We start from the raw sequence: 25,310 nt of genomic DNA on the forward strand, positions 1-25,310 counted from the left end.
TCTAACTCCTGAATCTTTATTGGTAAATAGAACAATTTAGTTAAAAACAACACAAAAGCCCTTTAGTTTTGCTCACCTGAGATGTTAATCCGTGGCTGTTTTTGTTTGCTGGTTTTTGGTTTTGGGTGTTCTTTAAGGGGTAGGGATATTAAGTCACTATTTGGATATTAAAGGAAATCTTTCTAAAGACTGTTTCAGGAACATCCAGATTATATTTTAAGGATGTTTATTTGTTTTTTTTTTTGAGACAGGGTTTCTCTGTGTATCTCTGGCTGTCCTGGAACTAATTCTGTAGACCAGGCTGATCCATCTGCTTCTGCCTCCCCAGTGCTGGGATTAAAAGCATACACCATCATCACCCAGATATCATGGATCTTTTTATTGTTTAGATTTATCTTATTGTTTGAGTGTTTTGCCTACACATGTATATCTTTACCACAAAAATGTCTGGTGCCCGAGGTGGTTACTACCATGTGGGTGCTGGGGACTGAACCCAGGTCCTAGAAGGGCAATATGTGCTTCTCCAGCCCCAATCAATTTCTATATATGATTTAATTATATTGTTGAATGTTCTTTTCTTTTTTTGAGACAGGGTTTCTCTGGGTAGCCCTGGCTGTCCTGGAACTTGCTCTGTAGACCAGGCTGGCCTCAAACTCAGATATTTGCCTCCTTCTGTCTCCAGAATGCTGTGATTAAAGACATGCGCCACCATACCCCGTTCTTTTCAAATGTTTTTATTTTTTATACATGTAAATGATGCCTGCATGTCTATGTACATGCACCACATGAGTCCCTAGTGCCTAGAGAGTCATTAATTTGGCATCAGACCCCCTGAAGTGGAGTTCCAGATGTCTGTGTGGCACTGTGTGCAATGTCTGTATTTGCAGGTCCTCAACAGTTACTTTTTGTCAGTTACTTAGATCAACACATGACAATGTGGCCATCAAGTCTTTTCTAAGTAATAGAAAACCTCATGAAGCTAAGAGTCTTCTTAGAAATGTTAAAACAACAGGACCAGTGAGATGTTTCAGTGCGTAGAGGTGCTTGCTGACAGGCAGAACACCATAGTTCAACTATCTCCAGGACCTCCTTGTCGAAGAGAGAGAACTGATTTCCTCAAGTTACCCTTTGACATGCCCACCTTCCCACTCCAATAAATAAAGTGCAAGTAATTTTTCAAAGAAAGAAAACCACTTGTGTGCTGCGGACATTTCATACATACAGGCAAAACTCATGGTATTTTTGCTTCAGGCAGCAAACATCCATCCCAACCAGAACCTTCACGTCTCCAGGAGTCAGATGAGCCAGATGTGTGGCCGGTTTCTATTTCAATGCATGGAGGAAGTCCCATGGTCTTGTAAGTGCAGCAGCATAAGAAATAAACTTGAACTTCCTTCCCAGGGCATGCCAGCAAATCCCAGAGGGAGCCTTCTTCACAGAACCGGGACCTTTGTAGCTGGTCTGCAAAGGTCCTTAGCCCTTGATGGAATTCCTCACCCTCTCTGGGTAGGTTCATGGGTGTGTCGCTGAGCTGCTATCTAACCTTCTAGGAGTTTCGAAGGTGGTGGCTATCAGAGCTTCCTCTTACTCCTTGGGGCTCCTCTTTAAAGTAATTGCAGTTACAGCAGCCATGGTATGTCACCCAAATCCACAACTAATATGAAAAAATTGGTAAATAATACTCAAAATGTATATTTTCCTTTATTACAGATTTTTTTAAAAAGCAGAAAATAAATATTTAAATGTCTATCAAACAATAGTTTTCATTGCCTTCAAATTAGTGTAATTTCATCCAAGAGTTAAAATGGCTTGATGGAGTTTTTTTTTTTTTTCTCGAGACAGGGTTTCTCTGTGTAGCTTTGCGCCTTTCCTGGAACTCGCTTTGTAGACCAGCCTGGCCTCGAACTCACAGAGATCCGCCTGCCTCTGCCTCCCGAGTGCTGGGATTAAAGGCATGAGCCACCACCGCCCGGCGATGGAGTACTTTTTAAAATTAATATTCTAAGCCAGGGCCAGTGCAATGTGCATACCTTGCCTGTGATCCCAGCACTTGGAAGACAGAGGCAGAATGGAGTTCAAGATCAGCTTGGGCTAAATAGTGAGTTCCCAGCCAGTCTGGGCAACAAGGAGATCATATCTCTAGGGATAAACAAACAGGATATTGCACATGGTTATCTACTAATACTCTAAAGGAGGTCTTACAAGCTGTTCTAAGATCCCAAATAGCCCTAAAATACTCCATCACTCTATAATTGCACAGCGTCTCAAGAAGGTGAAAATAATTTTTAGGGAAATATATTACATGTAAACGCTCTATTTTTAGCCAGGCCTCGTGGTGCACGCCTTTAATCCCAGAACTCAGGAGGCAGAGGCAGAAGAATCTCTGAGTTCGAGGCCAGTCTGGGCTACAGAGAGAGTTCCAGGACAGCCAGGGCTACCCAGAGAAACCCTGTCTCAAAAAAACAAAACAAAGAAAAAATAAAATGCTAAAAAGCAATTTTAAACTTTTATCAAATCTTTGAGAACATGCAGAATGCTACAAATGTTCCTCATTAACACACACACACACACTTACTGAAGCTTGTCTAAGAATTGCATAATCAATCCATAGACAATCCACAGAATATCTATTGAATGCTGTATCCCAGCAATGGCAGAAAAAGATAAACAAGTATCTTTTTTCCCCCATGGAGATGACATCTGAGGAAAGATAATGAATTGTTTATTTTTGGTTCATTTTTTGAAATATTGGGGTTGAACCCCAGGGCCTCATGCATGCTAGGCAGGTGGTCTCCCACTGACCTTGTACACAGCCCTATTTTTTGCTTTTTGAGATGGGGTATTTTTATAGCCCAGGTTGGCCTTCCCACCTGTCATGTGGTCAAGAATTTAAGTTCCTGATTCCCCTGACTCCACTTCCTGGTTGCTGGGATTACAGGCAAGGGGGATCACAGTCATCTAGGGACTATGCTAAATTGGAGAAGTAATGAATACATTTTAGTTGGAAAGATGACTCAGTACTTAAGAGCCCTTGCTGCTTTTTCAGGAGACCAGAACTTAATCCCCTGCACCCTCCTAGCAGCTCACAGCCACCTGTAACTCCAGTAGGGGGGGTCTCACTTTCTTCTGACCTCCTCAGGCACTAGGCACACACAGATGCACAGACAAACCACCAATACCCATTTTTATAAAAGACAAATGATGCCTGAGTGGTGGCGGCACACGCCTTTAATCCCAGCACTCGGGAGGGAGAGACAGAAGAGAGGCAGAGGCAGAGTGACCTCTGTGAGTTCAGGCCAGCCTGGTCTACCTAGTGAGTTCCAAGATAGCCAGGGCTCAGAGACCCTGTCTCAAAATAAACAAATAAATAATAAGACAAGATGTCAAAGCTATAAAACAACTTAAGGGCTGGAGAGATGGCTCAGCGGTGAAGAGCACTGGCTGTTCTTCCAAAGGTCCTGAGTTCAATTCCCAGCAACCACATGGTGGCTCACAACCATCTATAATGAGATCTGGTGCCCTTTTCTGACCTGCAGGCAAACACGCAGGCAGAACACTGTATGCATAATAAATATAAATAAATCTTTAAAAAATTTTAAATAAATGAAACAACTTAAAACCGTTTGCTTAAAGAAAACTGAAGAGGCACCTGAGGAGACAAAAAGATTCCCTGTCGTGTCTGTCCCTTGTTGTAACCAGGGACAGGATTTCTAAACAAATGCAGAACGCACCAAGACTGAGATGGCAAAGAGACAGCTGTGGTCCTTTCAGCTGTTGGGAGCTGTAAGCCACAGAACCATGAAGCTCTGCCTAGGACGGACGGTCAGCTCGCAGAGCCAGGACAAGGGGTGCTGTTCCCTCCCTCGCTCGCACCTTGTTGCCGCTGGAGACAGAATTCTGTGTCTGGAGGAGGCACAGTCGGGCTGACGAGCATGAACTAACTCACCCGGAGCTATGAGATTATTGTTTCCTTCCTTAAGCATTTTTGGAAATCTTTTATTGTTCTTCGAAGTTTCCCTCTGTGTGTTTTTCCCAAGGAAGACGTGTTTCCTCCTAAGATCTGTCCAGTTTCAGGAAGCTTAGTAATGTAGAGCAGTCGGGTGTGGTGGCCTAGCCTGTGGTTCCGGTACGTGGGAAGTAGAGACAGAGGAGCAGTGCAAGGCTACCCTGGGCTACACGAGACTCTGCCTCAAAAACATAATGAATCAGAAATTTAAGGAAAAGCGTGACTCTTAAAATTTTCTTCAGCGAGGCTGGGTGGTGCTGGCACATGCCTTTAATCCCAGCACTCGGGAAGCAGAGCCAGGCGGATCTCTGTGAGTTCCAGGCCAACCTGGACTACATAGTTGAGTTCCAGGAAAGAAGCAAAGCTACACAGAGAAACCCTGTCTCGGAAAAAAAAAATTCTTCAGTGTCATTCATTTCTAAAAACAACAGAATTCACCAATTTTTGAAAAAGAAAATGCTTTAGAAGAAAAGCTGCTGGGATGAAAACCTAGAAATATTATTTAAAACCTCACCAGGTATTACAGACACTTGTCACCAGGCATAGTGGCTCACAACTTTAATCCCAGCACTCAGGAGGTAGGTAGATCTGTGAGTTCAAGGCCAGCCTGGTCTACACAGTGAGTTCCAGAACAGCCAGGGCTACACAGAGAAACCCTGTCTAGAATCACCTCTCCCACCCCACCCCACAAAAACCCAGACATGTACACAAGAGGCAAACAGAACGGAGGTCCTTTCAATCTTGAATTTGGCTTTTATTTTAAAATACATTTAGCATAGACCTGTCATCAAACAAAAAATAATATAACACAAAGAAATAGATTATTTTCAAATTCTCTTTAAGCTACACAAAAAAATTAATAGGATAACAGACCCAAAGCATGGGACCCTCCTTACAATTCAATGCGCTAAGTACACCCTTCTAGAAAGCTGGGCTTCTGCCGGCTTCCAGGCTTCCAGCGTACCGATGGCTTTCTAAGCACCCACTTTCTGCTCCCGGGAGCCCAGGGCCCCAAACTGGTTTGCTTATGTTGATCAGATTCCGTTTGGGTAAAAATTACCAAGCCCCTAAATTTTCCATCAGGATTATAAAAATATGAGCTCAAATACGTATGTTGTCCAAAATAGAAACATTTTCCTTCTGAATAATCAGAGATATTGCACTAAAGTCATTAACTCCATACCTGATGCTCATTTATATGGAAAGTTAATTCTCTTCTTTATGAAAAGCTCACTATAAATAAATGTAATGTTAACCTAATTACAATCACACTTCAAAATATAAAGGCAGACAGAAAAAAAATAGTTTACTATTACACTAAAGTTTTCCACTGTAAAAATAATAAGTTGGGAAAATAATAGAATCTAAACTACGGATATTTCACATTTGGATTTTTATCATCTACTGTGGGTTGCTAAAGAGAGGGTAATTCAAAGTTAACAGCGGGAAACCCAATCCTTGCCAAATAATTTAAAAAATGGCTTCTTTACATAGAAACGGTGTACATTTTCTCATCTATAAATTTCAGTTGCATTTCCACTCACAGGAAATATTTACCTGTATTATAAACAATCAAGATATATATTGTTCCTATAACTTGCAACACGCAGAAAAATACCTACAAAAGTGGAAATACGTATCCATTTAACTTTCCAATAAATTAGTGAGAAAATTTAGCTATTCCACATTTCTTCTTAAAAAAACACTGAAGAGTTATGGGTCGTTTACTTCTATGTGTTAGTTTGATACATATTTTTAAAATATTTGCCTGATTATGTAGCTTAAGATAGAATTAGAGTCTTACTTTTACATCACAGTATACATGGTGTCTCTGAATTCAGCAAAGGAAAGGCACAGTTAGCAAGCAATAAAATCCAGTACCTGAATTCTTAAACTGACGACCAAAACAGTTGAGGGAAAAAAAAAAAAAGTACATTCAACACAGTGTACAGAACTTTAAAAAAAGAAAGAAAGAAATCCAAAAAACAAATTTTCCCCAAAACTTGGTCCATTAAAAATGCCTCCCATGTTCAACATCATGGATAACATGGAAGGGGATGGCAGTGTAAAAGAGGCGGTAAATCAGGATGTGGTAGCATATGGATTCTGTCTGGTAGTTATCAATTCAACTAGGAAATGGCTCCCATAGGAAATAAACGGTAAACCCATTTGTTAATAACAACGTGCCTGCATTAATCCCCAAAATGCAGGCACCACTGCATACTGTTAATGATTTTTCAACACACCCCACAGTTCTTAGGTAAATAATTATATATATATATAATACATACTAGATACACATGTGCACACTGCATACCTTAATATATATTATATATAACTACAATTTGTAACAGCACAGAACTCTCCAAACATTTTGTGAACATTCTAAATGGCCGTATCACTTCTCAGTGCTGAAAGAGCTCAGGCCACCCAAAACGTCTGGATGTGCAAAGGTAAAATGCACCGGCTGCAGAATTTACTTGTTTAAGTTAAATTCTTGCAAATGCCTCTGACCCGAGTTTTACCTGGAGCATAGTTTTAGATATAACTGGTAGCCTCCTTTCTTATAATAAACAACACTTCTCCATCACGAGAGACCTATGAAGGAAAATACGCAAGGAACCAAACACGTGATGGAGAACCCAACCATCCCATAGGTGATATACCGATACGGTAGCTCCACTTCCATGTGCTGCCTCGCTTGGCGGACATCATCACACGGAATACTGAAGAGTTTACAGGCTAAAGGAATGGTGATCTTCTTCATTATGTCCCTTACCATCAGGACAAGGATCATTCCTATGGCGACCCGTAATATGGCTTTTCCAAGCAGAGTGGCGGTAAAGGGGGGGCTGGCTAAGGGTAATTTGTGTGGAGAAGGGTCTAATAACAGACCCAGGTTATACGCAGCATGAGAGCCACACGCAATTCCAGCACCACTGCCCAGAATCTCAGCCGTGTCTCCTCGGGATGTGCTCCAGGTGTCAAGAGTGAAGGAAAAGATGCCCAGAGCTAAGTGAAGCCCGATGATGATGAGCGGGGCATATCTGTGAGTTTGGTTGAAGTTGTCAATCAGGTCCACAAGTGGGTAGAAGACAACCAGGATTAAAATGGTATAGAGGAACCCAGCAATCACGTCCTAGAAAAGATAAAAGTACGGTTAGCATAATGCTATTTGGGGTGTTTAACTTTAAAATAAATCTTACAAACCAACCACGGCACAGTACTAGAACGTGGGCTGGGATGTAGCCCAGTGGGTAGAGTGTTTGCTTGGCATGCATGGAGCCCAGGCTTGATGCCCAGCACTGTAAAAATCAGGCAGAGTAGTGTGCGCCCATAATCCCAGCACTTAGGAAGTAGAGGCAGGAGATCAGAAGTTCTTTTTTCCCTTTTTTGCTCTAGTTCTAAGCACTGATATCCATGGAATCAGATTTATTTATTTAGTTCGTTTTGTTTCTGCTGTTTCAGACAGGGTTTCTCTATGTAGCTCTGGCTACCCTGGAAGTCACTCTGTAGACCAGGCTGGCCTTGAACTCACAGAGATCCGCCTGCCTCTGCCTCTGGAGTGCTGAGATTAAAGGCGTGCACTAGCACAACCTGGCCAATAAAAAGGATTTGTTAATAAAAGACGTTTTTTCTAGTTCTGCTCTTCCATTAACTACATGTACGATGTATGTATATTTATAGTCAGGTTCTGAACAATATGTTGGCTACTGTGATGTTTACATGCAGAAGGAAGATTCTATTTATTGCTCAAAGAAATGATGCTGTGTGCTGTCGTGAAGTTTATGTTTGGGGGGGAGAAGACTGAAAATAACAATATTAGTAAGAAAACATAAAGATTACAGTTTTAGATAGCTGTAAGTGATGTTAAGACTAGAATCAAAGTCTCCTGTCACAACGGTTTTGTATGTGTTTTCCTGTTTTCTTTAAACTGTGAATTAGAGGCTGGTTTAGGCTACATAGAGAATTCTAGGCCACTCAGAGCACCACAGCAAGACTCTGTATCAAAAAAACCAAACAGGTTTAAAACAAAGGGCTGGAGTGATGGCTCAGTGGTCTAGAGGACTTGCTGCTCTTCCAGAAGACCCAGGTTCAGTTCCCAGCACTGCCCTGCACACAAATACACCCTTACCAAAAGAAGCCAAAAAAAAAAAAAAAAAAAAAAACAAAAAACAAAAAACAAATGTGTTTAAAAAAATCAAATTTTGAAAGCTATGTTTGGTAATGACTGAAAAACAAAACCAAAAACCAAAAACAGATATACTAATCTTTACTTTTTTGAGGACTAGGAAAGTACATATTAAAAACAAAGTGTTTGCTCTTTGAGTTATATCAATAACAAAGTATGTCAGGCACTGAACGAAGTATTTCTTACAAATTATTTCTCAAACATTACTTGAGTGCCCTTAATGCTAGTGAAGACAGCAGCCTAGGGTTGTATGAGTATCTGAGAGCAGTCTGTGGGGTACACTCTACCTATAGTCCGTACTAGTTTAATAGTTAACAGTGAAGACACCAATTGTTATAAAAAATAATTCAAAACACAAGTAACTATTTTAAATGCTAACATATATGAGAAGTACAAATTGAAGAAATATTATCAGGTTCATAATGTTCCAGAACTGGGCCAGGCATGGTCGTGCATGTCTATAATTCCAGCACTCTGGAGGCAGAGGCAGGAGCATCACAGGTCCAAACCAACGTAAGCTACGTGGAACCTTGTCTCAAAAACAAAATGCCGACTGCTGAATATCATCAAGCAATATATTATTATTGACTGGTAGTGACAGTCATAGTTACTGCACAGAATTCTTATCTGCAACACTTGAAAGCTATACCTGACGCTACTATGAAAAGGAAAACTGCCAGGCGTGGTGGTATATGCCTTTGAGTGCGTCCAGCCACTAAGCCATCTTGCTGGCCCCTGGCCCGGCTACTCTTCTTTATATGTATGTGTGTGTGTTTGCATGAGTTCATGTGCACCACACACATGCAGGAGGAGCCCTCGGAGATCATTAGAGGGCAACAGATCCTGTGGAACTGGGGTTAGACACTTGTGAGTGGATATGTGGGTGCTGGGAATTGAATAATGGAGCCCCACCCTGCAGCGATTTTTAATAAGGCAAGTTATATGTCCTTTGGGGGCAAACTGGTCATTGAGTAATTAAACAATTAGGGGTGCCTGGCATGATAGTACAGGAAAACAATTCCAACTGCTTGGGGGGGACTAAGTAAGCTAAGGCAGGAGGGCTGACTGTTCAAGGCCAGCTGCGGCTACAGGAGTTCAAGGTCAGCCTGGGCAACTTGTCTGGGACGCTGTCAAAAAAAAAAAAAAGGTTTTGGCATGTAGCTAGCCTGGCTACTTGTGAGGTCCCTAGGTTTAATCCTTGGTGCTGAAATACGTAAAAACAAAATAACATAAAAATCAAATCCATAAAGAGTTAGGCCTGCCGATTCAGGAATTGAAAAGTGGAGATGGCTCAGCAGTTAAAAGAATGCACTGTGTCTGCAGAGGACCCAGGTTCAGGTCCTAGCCCATGTAGGGGGTCTCATAACTGCCCGCAGCTCCAGCTCTAGGGGTCTAATGTCTCTGGTCTCTGCAGGCTCCTGCAGTCATGTGCACACACATGCCCTCCACATACACATAATTAAAAAAATAAAGTAAATCTTAAAAAAGATAAAACTAGTGGCAATATTGTTTTTACTCCAGATGATTCAAGAATAGATGTAATCTGGTATATAAAGAGCACACTGAACTCAGCAGAAATGTTTGATCAGTCACTAAACATTTTTGTTTTTGAGACAGGGTCTCCTCATATATCCCTGGTTGGCCTGTAGCTCACAATGCAGACCCAGGATGGTCACAGAGGTCTTCTAGTCTCTATCTCTTGAATGCTAGGATTAAAGATGTATGCATGGCTACATTTTCAATTTTAAAGAACAGTATTTTTGAGATCATATATTCAATAATCAGCTATTTATTCCTCTTGGAGTGATAATAAATTTAGAGATAAAAGTAAATTTTCCCTAAGAAATATTAGCAATTCACTTTCTTCACTAATAGATAGATAGATAGATAGATAGATAGATAGATAGATAGATAGATAGATAGATAAAATTGTGTGGCCAGGGCTGGAGATATGCTTTGTTCGTAGAGTACTTGATGGGTATGTCCAAGACCCTCAGTTCAATTCTCAGTACAACAAAAAGATTAAAAACACTCTAAATATCAGGCAATCCCAGGACTGGGGAGGCAGAGGCAGGTGGATCTCTGTGAGTTCTACAGACCTAGTTCCAGGACAGCCAAGGCTACATACACAAAGAAACCCTATCTCAAAAAACAAAACAAAACAAACAAGCAGACAAAAAGAAGTGTAGTCTGATAATAAAATAGGCAGAGTGGGGAGAATACCAATATTTCTACAGCCATGAAATAAGCCACGGAGATCTTGCTACAAGTAGAACACTGTCAGAACACAGATCAACAATGGAGTCATGTGAGAATTCTATGTGCTTGTGAGAAAACAAGTCTTGTGACCTCAGTTCCTTCAAAACACCCAATTGCTCTTGGAATGTGTTCGCGCTCCTCCCAGGTGTAGTGGATAGAGAGAGTTGACTTCAGCTGTTGTTATTCATGTGTCTCTAAGGAGAGACAGGTTTTTGACACAAGTAGCTTGTCCTTGTTGCTTATATACAGCGTGGACTCACAAACACATTACTCGGGTGACCTTTCCTAACCCTCTGGTACTCCCTCTGAATAAAATTGGTACAGCATGAAACTTTTGTCTGCCTCTTTTTTTCTTTGAGGGTGGCGGGTTTCGGGACAGGGTTTCTCTGTGTAACAATCGTGGCTGTCCTGGAACTCGTTTGTAGACCAGGCTGACCTCGAACTCAGATCCACCGCCTCTGCCTCTCAAGTGCTGAGATTAAAGGCGTGAGCCAAGCCAGGCTCATCTGCCTCAATTTTAGGCCCACTCTCCCAGGTTCACGACACCAACTAGAGCCCTAAACGGAACTTTCTAAAAATAACAAGAAAAAAAAAACCAGTATAACCCATCAGAAAATTTATGATTTCATAAATTAGTTCACTTTTGCCATCTTTTTATTTGATCCTCCATTTACAAGCTAATATGCAATAAATCCCTAGGACATCTTATTTGATCCTGAGGGTGGAGAGACAAAACACACTGATATGATCTAAAGAACTGCCAGTCCACTGTGGGGCGGCCGAAAGGCAGAGGGAGTCCAGTTCAGGGCGAAGGTGAGAAGAGGCGCCTGACTGCCCTTGAGAAAGACCAGGGAAAGGTACGAAAGGCCCTGAGGAGCATCCCCAGAGAGCGGAGCACAAGAGACAGCGAAGCAGGCAGGGGACGGGAGAGGCATCCCACCGAGGGTTCCACATGCCTGAAGCTTCTGACCCATGCTCAGCATTGCAGGGAAAAACAAAATACAAGGTCTGACATGTCAGCACGCCACAGGTCATTATGCTGATGGCTTTGCAAAATGAGGACTAGTTACAAACTGTTTTTTCTCGTTCTGGCTTTGTGAGAAATGTGTTCTCCTGCCTAGCTATCAAAAGTAGCTCACTCTTCCATTAATCCCCATCTTGTAAAAATTTCATGTAAATCTTTTAATCTCCCACAGCCAGTAAAACTCTTGTTTACACAAAGCCCTTCCCCCGGTCCTGGAACTTGATGGCCTGAGGGCCCCGACTCCTTCCCCCATTTCCTTTGAACCAGTGTTAAGATCAGCCCATCCCGAAGGACAGAGATGGTGCCCCAGCCAGTGGGGGGAGACACAGCCACGCCTGGGTCAGAATAAAAACCTAGTGAACTCTCAATAGCTGGTCTGGGTTCTGGCACACTCTTTTTCCAGAAAGACATTGCCGGGCCAAGCTACTCTTGCTCTGTCCGTGTGTTCCTTTGTATGACAACAGGTCATATCATCATTGGACTTCAGTTTGCAAAGTTTTTCTTCTGCCAGGCCCAGAAGAGAACAAGTATTAAGGACAGCCTGTTTTCTTACCAGGATGGAGTGCATTCCCATGTAGACTCTACTCAGGCAAACCAGAGAACTCCAGCAGGGAATGAGAATCAGCCCGTACAGAAGAGGGTACTAAAGGAGAGAGAGGAAATGAAGTTAAGACAGATACAAGCAAATTAAAAAAAAAAAAAAAAAAAACAACACCATGCTATAAAACCCTATCAACACTGTAGGCTTTCGACTCCCCTTTGTCGTTCTCAGTGCCCAAGGAGGCGCGGCCCATGGCAGACATTGACAAAATGCTTTGGCAAGGATGGCTGAGCCAATGAAGTCAATGACAGGTCCCGTTGCCCCATCCCTCTTTGTGGGAAGTGGCTCATCCTGGTTGACTGTCCAGACCTGGTTGCTGCCCATGCTCCAGGAGGACAGGTAGGAGACACTCTGAACACCACCCGAGTCTGGTCTATATAAGCACCCTCTGACTTCCCTGGGAGGAAGACTGGCATCCTCACTCTCTCCCACCCAGGAGTGGCTGCCATTGGCCAGCTGCAGTGTGGTGTTTTCCCTCCCCATTGGAGAGGAACCCTTTGTAATTAGTTTCCTACTCCTGTGCCCTCCATTACATTTCAAATCCCATTGAGAAAATTTTAGTGGGAATCGAACATGGTGACACATGCCTGTAATTTTAGCACCAGTTTGAGGCCAACCTGGTGGTCTACACAGTGAGCTGCAGACCAGCCAGGGCTACATGACCAGCAGGCTGCCCTTGGAATCAGTTGGCTGTGGGAAGGAAAATGGGATGATGGGGAGCAGAGTTAACCCGGGAAGAGCGTATTTGGGTGGGGTATAATGTGTGTGCCCAACAGATTCCATGACACCCTAATTATACATTGAGTTCCTCAATGAAACTGAAGACAAACAGTGGTTGGAGGAACAGAGTGCAAAGAGGTTCAATTCCAATATGGTGGCGCAGGCCTTTAATTCCAGCACTCAGGAGGCAGAGGCAGGTGGATCTTTGTGAGCTGGAGGGCCAGCCTGGTCTACAGCGCGAGATCCAGAAAAGGCACAAAGCTACGCAGAGAAACCCTGTCTCGAAAAACCAAAAAAAAAAAAAAAAAAAAAAAAAGCAGGAGGGTTGCTGAAGTTTGAAGCTAACCTGGGCTACATAGTGAGATGCTGTCTTTAAAAAGGGCTGAGGGGAAGGGGGATGACAAAAGTACAAATTAGTAAGTGCCTTACATGATTTCCAAGTGCACACAGATGTGTGCCCAACAGATTCCACGGCGCCCTAAACAATTCTTCTTACGGGGCTAGGGATGGGCCCCAGGGCCTTGGCCATGCCAGGGCATGTGCCCCACCACACCTGGCTCTCCCAGATGCATTTGTTGGTTGGTTGGTTTTGTTTTCTGGAGACAGGGTCTCTCTCATGCAGCCCAGGCTGGTCTCAAACTCACTGTGGACGGACCGATAACGGGTACTGGGATTACAGGCGTGAGCCGCCAGCCTGGTTTAGGGCCTTTTCATCTCACAACACTGTTAACTTTTTCATTGCACGGCCTTGATAACAAGGAAACCCAAGTGAACCGTTTCCTTCAGTTATTCTACAAAATGGTTTTCTTCAGCCGGACACGCTTTCCTGGCTGCTTATCACACATGATCAGAACTGTCTGGTACACTGTGGCGCCTTCCATGGGAGGGAGCGAAAAGAGCCAGTAAAACGACTTGCAATTAAAGCAATTTCAAAAACTGTCTCTAAAAATACTTCTTTTTTTTTTTTTTTTTTTTGAGACACCAGGGATTGAACCAACGGCTGAGTGCCAGGGAGCGCTCTATCGATGAATTACACTCCAACCCTTTTAAATACAATTTAATTTGTTCAGAATAATTGCAGTATGGGACAAAGACAGACAGCAGAGGGAAGAAAAAACAGTTTTGAGTTTTAGTAAGTACACAGCCTATCACACAACAGGGCAACGGTGGCTCACTGAGGACAGATTTCTCCTGTTCTTGTATTCTGCTAATGAAGTGAAAGTTGTAGTCTGTGTGGGAAGCATGTCAGGATGTGAGAGACCACACACAATATACACGTTCACAGACAATGGCTGGGCAATTCTCGGAGTCTACACTAAGGACAGAAATGTGGGTGAGGACTCACTTATCAAAACTGTCACAAGATGATTTACACCACACCGTGCTGCGGAGTTGGTGGACACAGAGGGGCTCATTATCTTGGTCTGTGTGTGGGAGCCGTGTCAACAGCACTCACTGGTCACAGACACAGACCTGCTGCTTGCCATTTACAAAATGCATTTACCGGAAGTCTCAAAAGTGAACGACGAAAATCAGCTTAAATTGTATTGGACGAGAAAAAGCAGCTATAGCAAAGCCCCAAAGTATCCCAGAGAACCCTTACTCGGAAGAGACACCAGCTGTATACACAGCCATGTCCCACAGAGACAGGCTCTGGGCTCTCGAGTCCATCAGGCAGAGGAGGGTTCTGAGTTTGCCTCTTCTCAGGTGCAGGGACCAGCTTCCACATCCCTACCCGCCCGGGTGCAAGCTGACCCGGGGAAGACAGGGCTACCTGCTAGGTAAGGGGTTTTCACAGGGCTGTGAGCTAGGCTGACTGCGTCTGTTTCTTCTGCTGTGAGACCCTGGGGTGGCCACAGCACAGTCTTCGGTCTCAGGCTCCTCCTGTCTAAATGGAGGGAACTAATATTCAGGACAGAACTAAGCCTACAGTGTAAAAATCATCTTTGAGGAATATAAGAACATTTTATTTGGGAAGCTGGCGCAGGAGGATTGCACAAAGTAAGTCTGGGCTACAGAGGAAGTAGTAAATTAGCAAGAAAAGGCCTTAAAATAAAAAGGGGGCGGGGGCGGGGGTGGGGGAGGCCACAGGTATCTCAGTGGTAGAGCGCTTGCCTAGCACATGTGAGGTCTGGTTCATTCTACAGTACTGTGTAGGAATTAAACGGTTTTGGGTTTTTTTTGTTTGTTTGTTTGTTTTTGGTTTTTTTTGTTTTGTTTTGGTTTTGGTTTTTTTTTTGAGACATGGTTTCTCTGTGTAGCTTTGCGCCTTTCCTGGAACTTGCTCTGTAGACCAGGCTGACCTCGAACTCACAGAGATCCACCTGGCTCTGCCTCCCAAGTGCTGGGATTGAAGGCGCGCGATACCACCGCCAGGCAGAATTAAACAGTTTCATGACATGCTTCGACCATGGTTCTCCAGAAAAATAACCTATAGAACATGTCTGTACATTACAATAAGAAAGAAATTTACATTGGGGAGCTAGCTCAAGCCACTGTGGAGTCTCACAAGTCCCAAACCCATGGGCTGGGGATCCAAGGATGAACTGAGATGTGGCTCAAATTTGAAGGAATTTGGTAGCAAAATTCCCTCTTATAGGGCAAGCCCGACTTCCTGAGTTCAAAACCTGGAACCTACAGATGGAGAGAACTGTCTCCCACCAAGTTGTTCTCTGACTTCCACAGACACACAGACACACACACACAGACACACACACACACACACACAACAAATAAATAAATTAATAGATAGATATGCTTAAAAATTTTTTTAGCTAGGTGTACTGGCATATGCCTTTAATCCCAGTACTTAGGAGGCAAAGGCAATTGGATTTCTGTGAGTTCAAGGCCAGCTTGGTCTACATAGTGAGTACCAGGACAGCCAAAGTTATGTAGAAAGATCCTGTCTCAAAAACAAACACCAAAAGAAAAAAAAAAAAAAGAATAACAACAACAATAATAAATTTAAAAATAAAAAAAGCCGGGCAGTGGTGGTGCACGCCTTTAATCCCAGCACTTGGAAGGCAGAGCCAGGCGTATCTCTGTGAGTTCGAGGCCAGCCTGGGCTACCATGTGAATTCCAGGAAAGGTGCAAAGCTACACAGAGAAACCCTGTCTCGAAAAAAACCAATAAATAAATAAATAAATAAAAATAAGCCAGGCAGTGGTGGTATGTGCCTTTAATCCTAGCACTCAAGAAACAGAGGCAGGCAGACCTCTGGGTTTGAAGGCAGCCTGGTCTATAGAGTGAGTTCTAGGACACCCATGCTACACAGAGAAACACAGTCTTTAAAAGAAACAAACAAACAAACAAATAAATAAATATTGATGGTGTGTAGCTAGAGTTTACTGGAAATAAAAACATTAATTATATATCTAAAAATGTACCTTTACAGAACCATCTAGATCACTGGTCAAAAATCTATACACGGTGGCGTAGCAAAATGATACAGGAAACTAAGCATCACCCATACTACTGAACAAAAGCAGTAAGCGCGACGTATAATGTGGTCTTAATGATATTAAATACAGAATCATGAACTTGATATACAATATGGTCCCCACCGCGTCCAAATCCTAAGAAAACAGGCATGCCAGCAGTCAGCCAACTTTTCTTAGCCTCTGCAAGCCTGTGAGTCTCAGTGCTTGTGCTGAATTTACCCATGCTCCTGGCTCCTCCAGAACGCACGCTCTTGCTTTCACTTCTGGCTTTGTCTGTGGCGTATTCTTTTCATGGTACTGTCTCATCTAACTGTGCCCTGCACACCCACAGTGTGGCCCTAGAGACATGCTCACGCCACTCACCTGACCATCAATATTTGGGTCTAGTGTGGATGCTTGGCCCTGACTAGGTGGAGCTAGCAGCTGGAGAGTCTGCATTCTGACAGAACTTGTAAATAATGTAGAGCTGGATGAGGCGGACACGTGCAAGTCCAGGCACAGAAGAGCGGACAGGGGCAGGAGGGAAGGTGTAGAGTGAGCTCTGAGGCAGGGTCTCGTTCCACAGCCTGGCCTCAACCCCTCAAGTGGCCCAGCAGCACTTCCTGGATCTTGCTTTCTACAAAATGCTTCAGATAGTCTACAAATCAACTTCCTCCTTTTGCTTAACCTAGTCCAGATGCATTTGTTATGAGAACCCTGCATATACATGCATGCACACACCTAGTTACACCACCACCACCCCTCTTTAGAAAGGGATTCCTTTATGCACCCCTGGTTGGCCTGAAACAAGCTATATAATCTAGGCTGGCCTCAGATACACAGAGATCAACCTGTTTCTACCTTCCGAGTGTTGGGATTAAAGAAGTGTACCACCACGTCTACCTCACCTTCGATATTTCTAAGAGAGCTTTTTCAAAGCGACTTTTCGTATTTTATGTGTGAGAGACAGAATTTGTCTGTGTGGGGACAAGTGCCTATACGTGTATATGGAGAGCAGAAGAGGGTGTCATTAATCTCTACCACTCTCTGCCTATTCTTTTTTTTTTTTTTTTTTTTTTTTTGGTTTTTCGAGACAGGGTTTCTCTGTGTAGCTTTGCGCCTTTCCTAGGACTCACTTGGTAGCCCAGGCTGGCCTCGAACTCAGAGATCCGCCTACCTCTGCCTCCCGAGTGCTGGGATTAAAGGCGTCTCTGCCTATTCTTTGAGGCAGGGTCTCTCCCTGAACCTGGGGCTCATGTTTTTCTCAGCCAAGGCGGAAGCCAGCAAGCTTTAGCAATTCTGTCTCTGCTCCTGCCAGGAGTTTGGGGTGACAGGTACCCTCAGGGATGCCCAGCCTGGTGTGCATGCTAGGATCCAAACTGTGGTCTTCATAATTATAATGCAAGTGCTCTTTAATGCTGAGCCATCTCGGCAACTCCCTAAGATATCTTCTTATCTCTCAGACGGGCATTTAGATTCTCTTTTTTTCTTTATCCTCTCTTTAAATGTTAATATGTCTCTGTCTCTCTCGCGGCATGTATGTGTGCATCTGCATCTGCATGGGGAAGCCCAGAGGACAAGCGTGGATGTTGGTTATCGGGACAGCTATCTATGTTTTGTTGAGATACCGCTCTCACTGGCCTGTCACTTGCCAAGGGGCTTACAGGCTGGCAGGGAGTTCTAGAGATCTACCTGCCTGTCTTCCCGGTGTTGAGATCATTGCTTACACCATCATGCCCGGTAGGGTGTTTATTTTTTAAGATGTATTTCTTAGTTATATGTCTGCCTGAAAGTATCTGCACCTGAGTACAGGTACTCTTGGGAGCCAGAAGAGGGCGCCAGATCCCCCGGAGCTGGAGTTACATTGGAGAAGCTGGGATATGTTGGGTCCTCTGCAAGAGCAGTATGAGCTCTTGATGGCTGGGCCATTTTTCCATCTGGCTTTTGACACACACTTTACAGAGTCCTTAAATATTGGTATCTTAAAAGGTATTTGGTTGGCCCCTGCATTCTTCTCATTGTGTGTCCTTTCAGGACAATATTCCATTCATGTGATTCTACCTGGCAGTTAAGTGCTGGCACCAAATCTGTACACATCTTTCATGGAGAGAACTGCCTCTTTGATCACTGCAGGTGGCTGTGTTAAAGATGTCAAAGGCTCCAGCTCCTTGGTGACGGCCGTCCTCTCCTCAATACGAGATGTTTCTGTTGTGTTTTGTTGTTGTTGTTGTTGTGAGCTTTTGGGGTGTGATCAGTTCCTGTAAGTTTTAGCTAGACAAGAAAATTTTGAGATTCATACAATTTTCATGTCATAAAATATACTTTTGCCGGGTGGTGGTGGTGGTGGTGGTGGTGGTGGTGTTGGTGGTGGCGGTGGCCCACGCCTTTAATCCCAGCACTCGGGAGGCAGAGCCAGGAGAATCTCTGTGAGTTCGAGGCCAGCCTGGGCTACCAAGTGAGCTCCAGGAAAGGCGCAAAGCTACGCAGAGAAACCCTGTCTCGAACGCCCCCCCCCCAAAAAAATATGCTTTTGGTTCCTTCTGAATTTTTTTTTTTGCGGGGGGGAGGGGGGTTCAAGACAGAGTTTCTCTGCATAGCTTTGAGCCTTTCTTGGAACTCACTCTGTAGCCCAGACTGGCCTTGAACTCACAGAGATCCCCCTGCCTCTGCCTCCCAGTGCTGGGATTAAAGGCGTGTACCACCACCACTCCGGCTTTCCTTCTTAATTCTTTAAACACACAAAATCCATTCATACTTGACAGGCCATTAAAAAAACAACAACCACCAGACAGCAGAACTGGGGTACAGCACAAGTTCATGCTTAGCATGTGAGGCCCTGGGTTCGATTTCTAATATCATCAAAACCAAAATAAAACAGAGCAAAGCCGGGCAGCAGGCCACTGTTTGCAAGGAAGAGCTGACAGCAAGACAGATTCCTATCATCTCTCCCTGGAGCTGGTAAAACAACCTTCTCCGTGAGCTGCTTTCCCTGTCCCCAGTGATCTAGAACTTTCCCTGGGCTAGAGACAGAAGATTCTTCCCCAAATACCAACCTACTCCACTTGATATAACAATCATATTTGCTGTCTCCCAGGACTGTGTGCAGAGCCTGCCCATACTGCATAGAAGTGATGACAAATTGATAAGTTTTTATTTGTTGAATCGAGCATTATCTTGATTAGAGCTCTTTCTTGAACAGGAGAATAAATATATATAATTATAACGAAAGAAATATACTTGTCATTACTCAGCTGACATGATTTCCTCTGTAATGAACACGTGGGAATGTCTGTACAAATTATTAAATTAATGGAAAGTTCAACAAGGACACTGTAGCTGAGTCTACATATAATATAATCTCTTGCATTTTTATTTCATTCATGATAGTAACAAAAATGTGGCTGGGTGGTGGTGGCACACGCCTTTAATCCCAGCACTGGGAGGCAATGAGTTCAAGGCCAGCCTGGGCTAGAGTGAGCTCCAGGAAAGGCTTCAAAGCTACACAGAGAAACAAAACAAAACTAAACAAAAAAGTGAAGTAACTAGAAATAAACCTCAATTTGGGGGGGAACTATAAAAAACAAATAATGAGTCTATCCGCCTTATTCATAGCTCATCATAGCTCAGATTCACTAGTATAATGCCATCAATACTCTTCAGTTTACAATTTCATTGCAACTTCAGTGAAGTTCAACATTTTGGGGGGCAATTCTTTAAAATATAAACTGAGACTTGGGTATGGTGGTACAGACCTGTAATTGAAGGGACTTGGGAGGGTAAGACAGGAGGATTCCAAGTTGGAGACCAGCCTGAGCTACAGAGTGAGTTCAAGGCTAACTGGGCAACTTAGCAAGATCCTGCCTCAAAATGGAAAAGGATTAGACCTAAAACACACACACACACACACACACACACACACACACACACACACACGTAAGCAACACTAAACAGACCCAGCCAAAAGCCCTGGTTTCGACACTCAGTACCATGAAGCAAACAAAATAAACGGAAAGCAAAGAGGAAAGCAAAGATTCAAATTAGCCACGACACACTCAAAGGTAGACCGATAAGATACTTCACTTGAATTGGTATCAAGATATGGTCCAAAAGAATAAAGGAAGTAAGATAGAGGGGCTGATAAACAGTAGACAAATGCCCCAGTTGTACAGAACAGGGAAGCCAGAATCAAAACCGCACACATCAAGGAACTTGATTAGCAATGGATGTGGCATTACAAATAGATGAAAGAAAGATAAACTACTCAAAATGATACTAGGGCAGTCAGTTATCTATGTGGAAGAAATTATACCAGATTCATTTCTCAAATAAAATCACTGAAAGATAAATTAAGCCGGGCGGTGGTGGCCCACGCCTTTAATCCCAGCACTCGAGAGGCAGAGCCAGGCGGATCACTGTGAGTTCGAGGCCAGCCTAGTCTACAGAGCTAGTTCCAGGACAGCCAGGGCTACACAAAGAAACCCTGTCTCGAAAAACCAAAAAAAAAAAAAAAAGATATATATACATATTTGATTTTTCAAGACAGGGATTCTCTGTGTAACAGTCCTAGCTGTCCTCGGACTCACTTTGTAGACCAGGCTGGCCTCGAACTCACAAATCCGCCTGCCTCTGCCTCCCAAGTGCTGGGATTAAAGAGGCGTGCGCCACCATCACCCAGCACTTTTCCATATTTTTATTATGTTTATTAATGGGGAGGGGAGGAAATGTGAAAAGCATGTATGGAGGTCATAGGCTCTCTCCTTCCACCATACAGGCCCTGGGAACAAATTCAGGTCATCAGGTTTGTCAGGTTAAGATAGTGGGCCATGAGTTCCAGGCCAGCCTGAGCTATACCGCAAGAGCTTGTCTTAAAACAATAATAATAGTAATAATAGTAATAATAATAATAATAAATATCCAGGCACAGTGGTGTAGCCCATGTTCCAGTTCCTGAGAAAGCTCAAGTCTAGTTCAGAGTCAGCCTGAGAGACACCAAGATCCCATCTCAAAACCAAAACAAACCCCAATAAACAGACCAAGGAAACGAAAATAGACATCCATACAAAAACTTGTATGAAAATTTTTAGAAGCAGCATTCCTCAAAACAACCAAAAATGGTGCTGGAGAGATGACTGAACAGTTGAGAGCACTTACTGCTCTATCAGAAGACCTGGGTTTGGATCCCAGCACCTCTATCATAATGGTTCACAGATGACTCTAATTCCAACTCCAAGGGATCTGATGGTCCTTTCTGACTACCAGGGGCACCTGCATACACACATGTACATACATACACACACACATACACAAAATAAAATAAATCATTAAAAAAAAATAAACCCACCCAAGCATAGTGACACATGCCTGTCTGCAATCACAGCACTTGGATGCTAATATAAGAAGATTATAGGTTTAGGAGTGGCCTCCTCTATACTGAGTTCCAGGCCAGTCAGGCTACCCAATCAATCAATCAATCAATGAACAAACAAATCTGAAGGCCTCCAACTGATGGAAGAATAAGTAAAGGCAATACATGCATCTAATGAAACACTATTCACTAAAAAAAAAAAGAAGTCCTGGATACATGCCACAATATGAACTTTAAAAAGCTGCTGGGATGCCGGGCAGCAGTGGCGCATGCCTTTAATTCCAGCAGTCGGGAGGCAGAGACAGGCGGATCTCTGTGAGTTCAAGGCCAGCCTGGGCTACAGAGTGAGTTCTAGGAAAGGCGCCAAAACTACAGGAGCTACATGGAGAAACTCTGTCTCAAGAAGGAAAAAAAAAAGAGAAAGAAAGAAGGAAAGAAAGAAAGAAAGAAAGAAAGAAAGAAAGAAAGAAAGAAAGAAAGAAAGAAAGAAAGAAAGAAAAGAAAAGAAAAGAAAAAGAAAAGCTGCTGGAGAGGTAAACTTCAAAAATAGATAATCATGTATGAAACTGTTAAAAGAATCTTAAGAATGCCAAGTAAAAAAAGCCAGTCACAACTGGCTACCTGGTGCATATTTTCACTAGTATGAAATGCTCACAATAGGAAAACCTATATACATACAGTGAGATGGTAGTTGCGTAGAGCTGTTTGAGACTAGATGATTTCTATAACCCCCTGTCTAGAATACAGTGGGTTGTATAAAATCCCTGCACTCAGGAGACAGAGACAGGCAGAACTCTGAGTTTGGGGCCAGCCAGAGCCACAGTGAGACCCTGCCTAAAAACAAACAAATACACACTAGAATATAAGCTTAGCCTGATTATTCAAATGACCTTGATTGAAAGCTATATCCCATAAACAATTCAGCAGTACTATTCTCAGACTTCCTGTTAGCATGTGTCCTGAATAACTGAAGAGCAAAACCCAATCAATCTCTCTCTCTCTCTCTCTCTCTCTCTCTCTCTCTCTCTCTCTCTCTCTCTCTCTCTCTCTCGGCAATATTAGCAGCAAAAGTACTCAGGGAGGAGGCAGTAAAAAGTCCCCTGATCATGTAGACAAACAGCAGCACACATGCACATAGTAAACAGCATACCAAACCCACTGCCAGTCTCGCTTTCTGGAATATTTAGATGCGATGGGGATTTTTAGATATTTTTTCCACCCAGAACAGGCAACAAGGCTTTGCAATCTCAATGTGACTAAGGATCACCAGGGAGGGGTTAAGTAGGAAAGAACTTTCTATGTTAGGCTTCCCTCCTCCATCCGTCATTCTTCCTGGGTGCATGCCTGATTTCTGTTACTATAAAAGAGATGCTCTGCACAGTAGAGGGAGGCGGGGATTTCAGATAAGATTTACCCATACTGAAACTCAGCGTGGGCTAAGCAGGCCTACAATGGAGTTTTACAATACAGTGGGCATTTCCCAATTCCGTGTGATGAAAGGTTAAAAGAGGAAATGAATTTCCCCAGAGTCTCCAGAACTGCGTACTTTATTCTTAAGAGATTTGTCAGAAAGACTAACAAACAATACAATTTAAGGTAGATAATGGAGGGCGAGTAGTCTATATTTTGCTTCCATGTGAAAGATTAGATTTTAGACTCAAGTATCACTTGCACACCCTAGGGAGCTCAAGATGAGGAAGCCAAAGGAAGCAGGCAAAATAAAAATTGACTACCGTTAAAAAAACTCCTTGATGGTCAAGTTGCTCGCGCTGTCTGTCATATACGATTATAATCAATCCAGCTCCTCTGGCTGCGAAACCGTGCCTGGTTACAGTTACCGCCACAGAAACAGTGTAGCAACTAACAACCGGCTCTCCAGATCCGAGAGAGAAGTGAAGTCTGTGTCTCAACAAATCAGCAACCAGTCCTTTAAAAACGAACTCACCTAGACTCGGCTCCATTCCCTTTCTGCTGTGTTCTTTAACTCTCGTGCTTGACTGCTGGAATGTGCCTGGGTCGGAATTACATTACTGTTCTGCAAACACTGTCTAGCAAGAAAGTTAACGACTTTACATCGGAAACACCATGTTTTGCAGCGAGACTGGGTCTTGGTTACCCAGTGTTTCATTTTAAGAAAAAGGCATCACTATTACGCACAAGACGAACTAAGTTTAAAAACTCAGTCCAAGCTCAAGGAAATGCACAACACGGAAAGTGTTTCCTTGCGTGGGGGCTTGGGGGGTGGGGAGGCTAAGAAACTATATTTAACTGTATTAATATGGTTTAGTGGTCAAGTCCCTAGATTTCCGCCATCACTTAATTTTCTAGAACTCTGACAGGGCCTGCTTGTGGGTACTGTGCGTACCCGTGGGTTGGGGTTTAGGACTGGAAGAGGCAAATTAAAACAAGTGCAGAGACCGGGAACTGGTCTGAGCCGAGGGGCGCAGCGTACCTGCCAGCGGCCGTAGGTGAGCAGGACCATGGCGATGGGGATGGCGGTGCCGGACATGGCATGCGTGGAGGGCATGCTGTATTCTGAGTTGTAGAAGATCTCCAGCTTGACGACGGGCGGCGAGGCCGGCCGCGGCCAGCGGATGATGTCCTTGGTGCACTGGCCCAGGTACATGACCAGCACCCAGATGATCACCAGCCTCCGGCCCACAAAGGGATCGAGGTTCCAGATCCAGAAGGGGAAGAAGAAGATGTAGAAGAGCTCGTTGCCCAGCTCGGTGCCGAAGCAGAAGAGGTAGTAGAGCGGCCAGTTGCTCACCCTCGTCAGCTCGCCCTCCTCACCCGTCAGCGAGTTGCGGCGCAGCGAGCCCGCGCGGCGGGGCCCGGCTGGGCCCGGCTCGGCAGGCAGCCCGTTGCGTACGCCGTTGGGGGCGCCACGGCAGTCGGGCTTGGCGGGGCCGGGGCTGCGCTCCGCGCCCGGCTGCTGTCCCCGTCGCCGAGGGTTCCCCGCGGCCCCGCGAACCTCGCTCTCCCCATCCTCGCCCTCCGCGGGGCTGCGGAGCGGCGCCTCCACCCCACACAGTCGCTGGAAGCTCGCCACCCGCTGCGGCTCCTGCAGCCGGACAGCCAGCAGCGCCAGCCGCTGCCCCAGGGACATGGTCGCGGGCCACTAGGGAATTGATCGGGACACGCGCTCCCCGCCAGTCACAGGCGCCACGGCTCCTAGCGCGACTCGCTCGAGGCTGCCGGCGACCGCGCCAACAGGCCGCAGCGGCCGCCGCGCGCGCCCTGCGCGCCCCTCCCCTGGCGCGCTCCCCGCCCCGCGCGTTCACGGAGGCTCGCGCCGCGCGCGCGCGCGCGCGCAGCCCCGAGCTTTCGCCGAAGTCACGCCTCCCGGTCTCCCGCCCCGGTTCCCCGCGGGCTGCTGTGCGAAGAACAGCGCGGTCCTGGGCAGGGCTGGTGACCCAGGAGCCGCAGGTTTTATTGGTCGGGGATCAACTGGGGCGTGATGAATGGAGGTAAATAACCGCCGAGCAACCGGAATCGTCCGACTCACGTCATTAATTAGCAACTAATTTCAGAGTTGTCTCGGATGGTTGATGTCCGGAAAGCCACGTGCCAATTGACCAAGGGTGGCAAGATTAGGAAGATGTAGCTATCCAGGACACAGCCTGGGTATGTGATCGCCCACACTGCTGTGGTCTGCAAGAGAAAAGCCAGTCGCCTACTAAGTTAAACCAGGCTCTCTGTCTTCACTCATCACGTATGTAC

General features: G+C 44.5%; 1 protein-coding gene across 1 annotated transcript; it reads right to left on the minus strand.

Annotated features, from left to right (window-relative positions):
* Nucleotides 1–4,792: 4,792 nt before the first annotated feature.
* On the minus strand, nucleotides 4,793–24,840 carry Sgpp1 (sphingosine-1-phosphate phosphatase 1). The gene is made up of 3 exons (XM_028857968.2): nucleotides 24,040–24,840; nucleotides 12,035–12,124; nucleotides 4,793–7,145 (listed from the first exon to the last, which is right to left on the minus strand). The coding sequence occupies exons 1-3, from the start codon at nucleotides 24,694–24,696 to the stop codon at nucleotides 6,594–6,596; spliced, it is 1,299 nt and encodes a 432-aa protein (XP_028713801.1). The 5' UTR covers nucleotides 24,697–24,840; the 3' UTR covers nucleotides 4,793–6,593.
* Nucleotides 24,841–25,310: the final 470 nt, after the last annotated feature.

The sequence above is a fragment of the Peromyscus leucopus genome, chromosome 14 (assembly GCF_004664715.2).
Source record: "Peromyscus leucopus breed LL Stock chromosome 14, UCI_PerLeu_2.1, whole genome shotgun sequence".
Classification (NCBI taxonomy): Eukaryota; Metazoa; Chordata; class Mammalia; order Rodentia; family Cricetidae; genus Peromyscus; species Peromyscus leucopus.

Bases quoted from the DNA above. Each gene is read 5' to 3' on its own strand.
- Sgpp1 (XM_028857968.2), bottom strand. From the start codon at position 24,696: ATGTCCCTGGGGCAGCGGCTGGCGCTGCTGGCTGTCCGGCTGCAGGAG. The intron at 12,125-24,039 runs GTACGCTGCGCC...TCTCTCCTTTAG, and splicing joins TCACCTACGGCCGCTGGCAG to TACCCTCTTCTGTACGGGCT. The intron at 7,146-12,034 runs GTAAGAAAACAG...TATCTTTTCTAG, and splicing joins TGGGAATGCACTCCATCCTG to GACGTGATTGCTGGGTTCCT.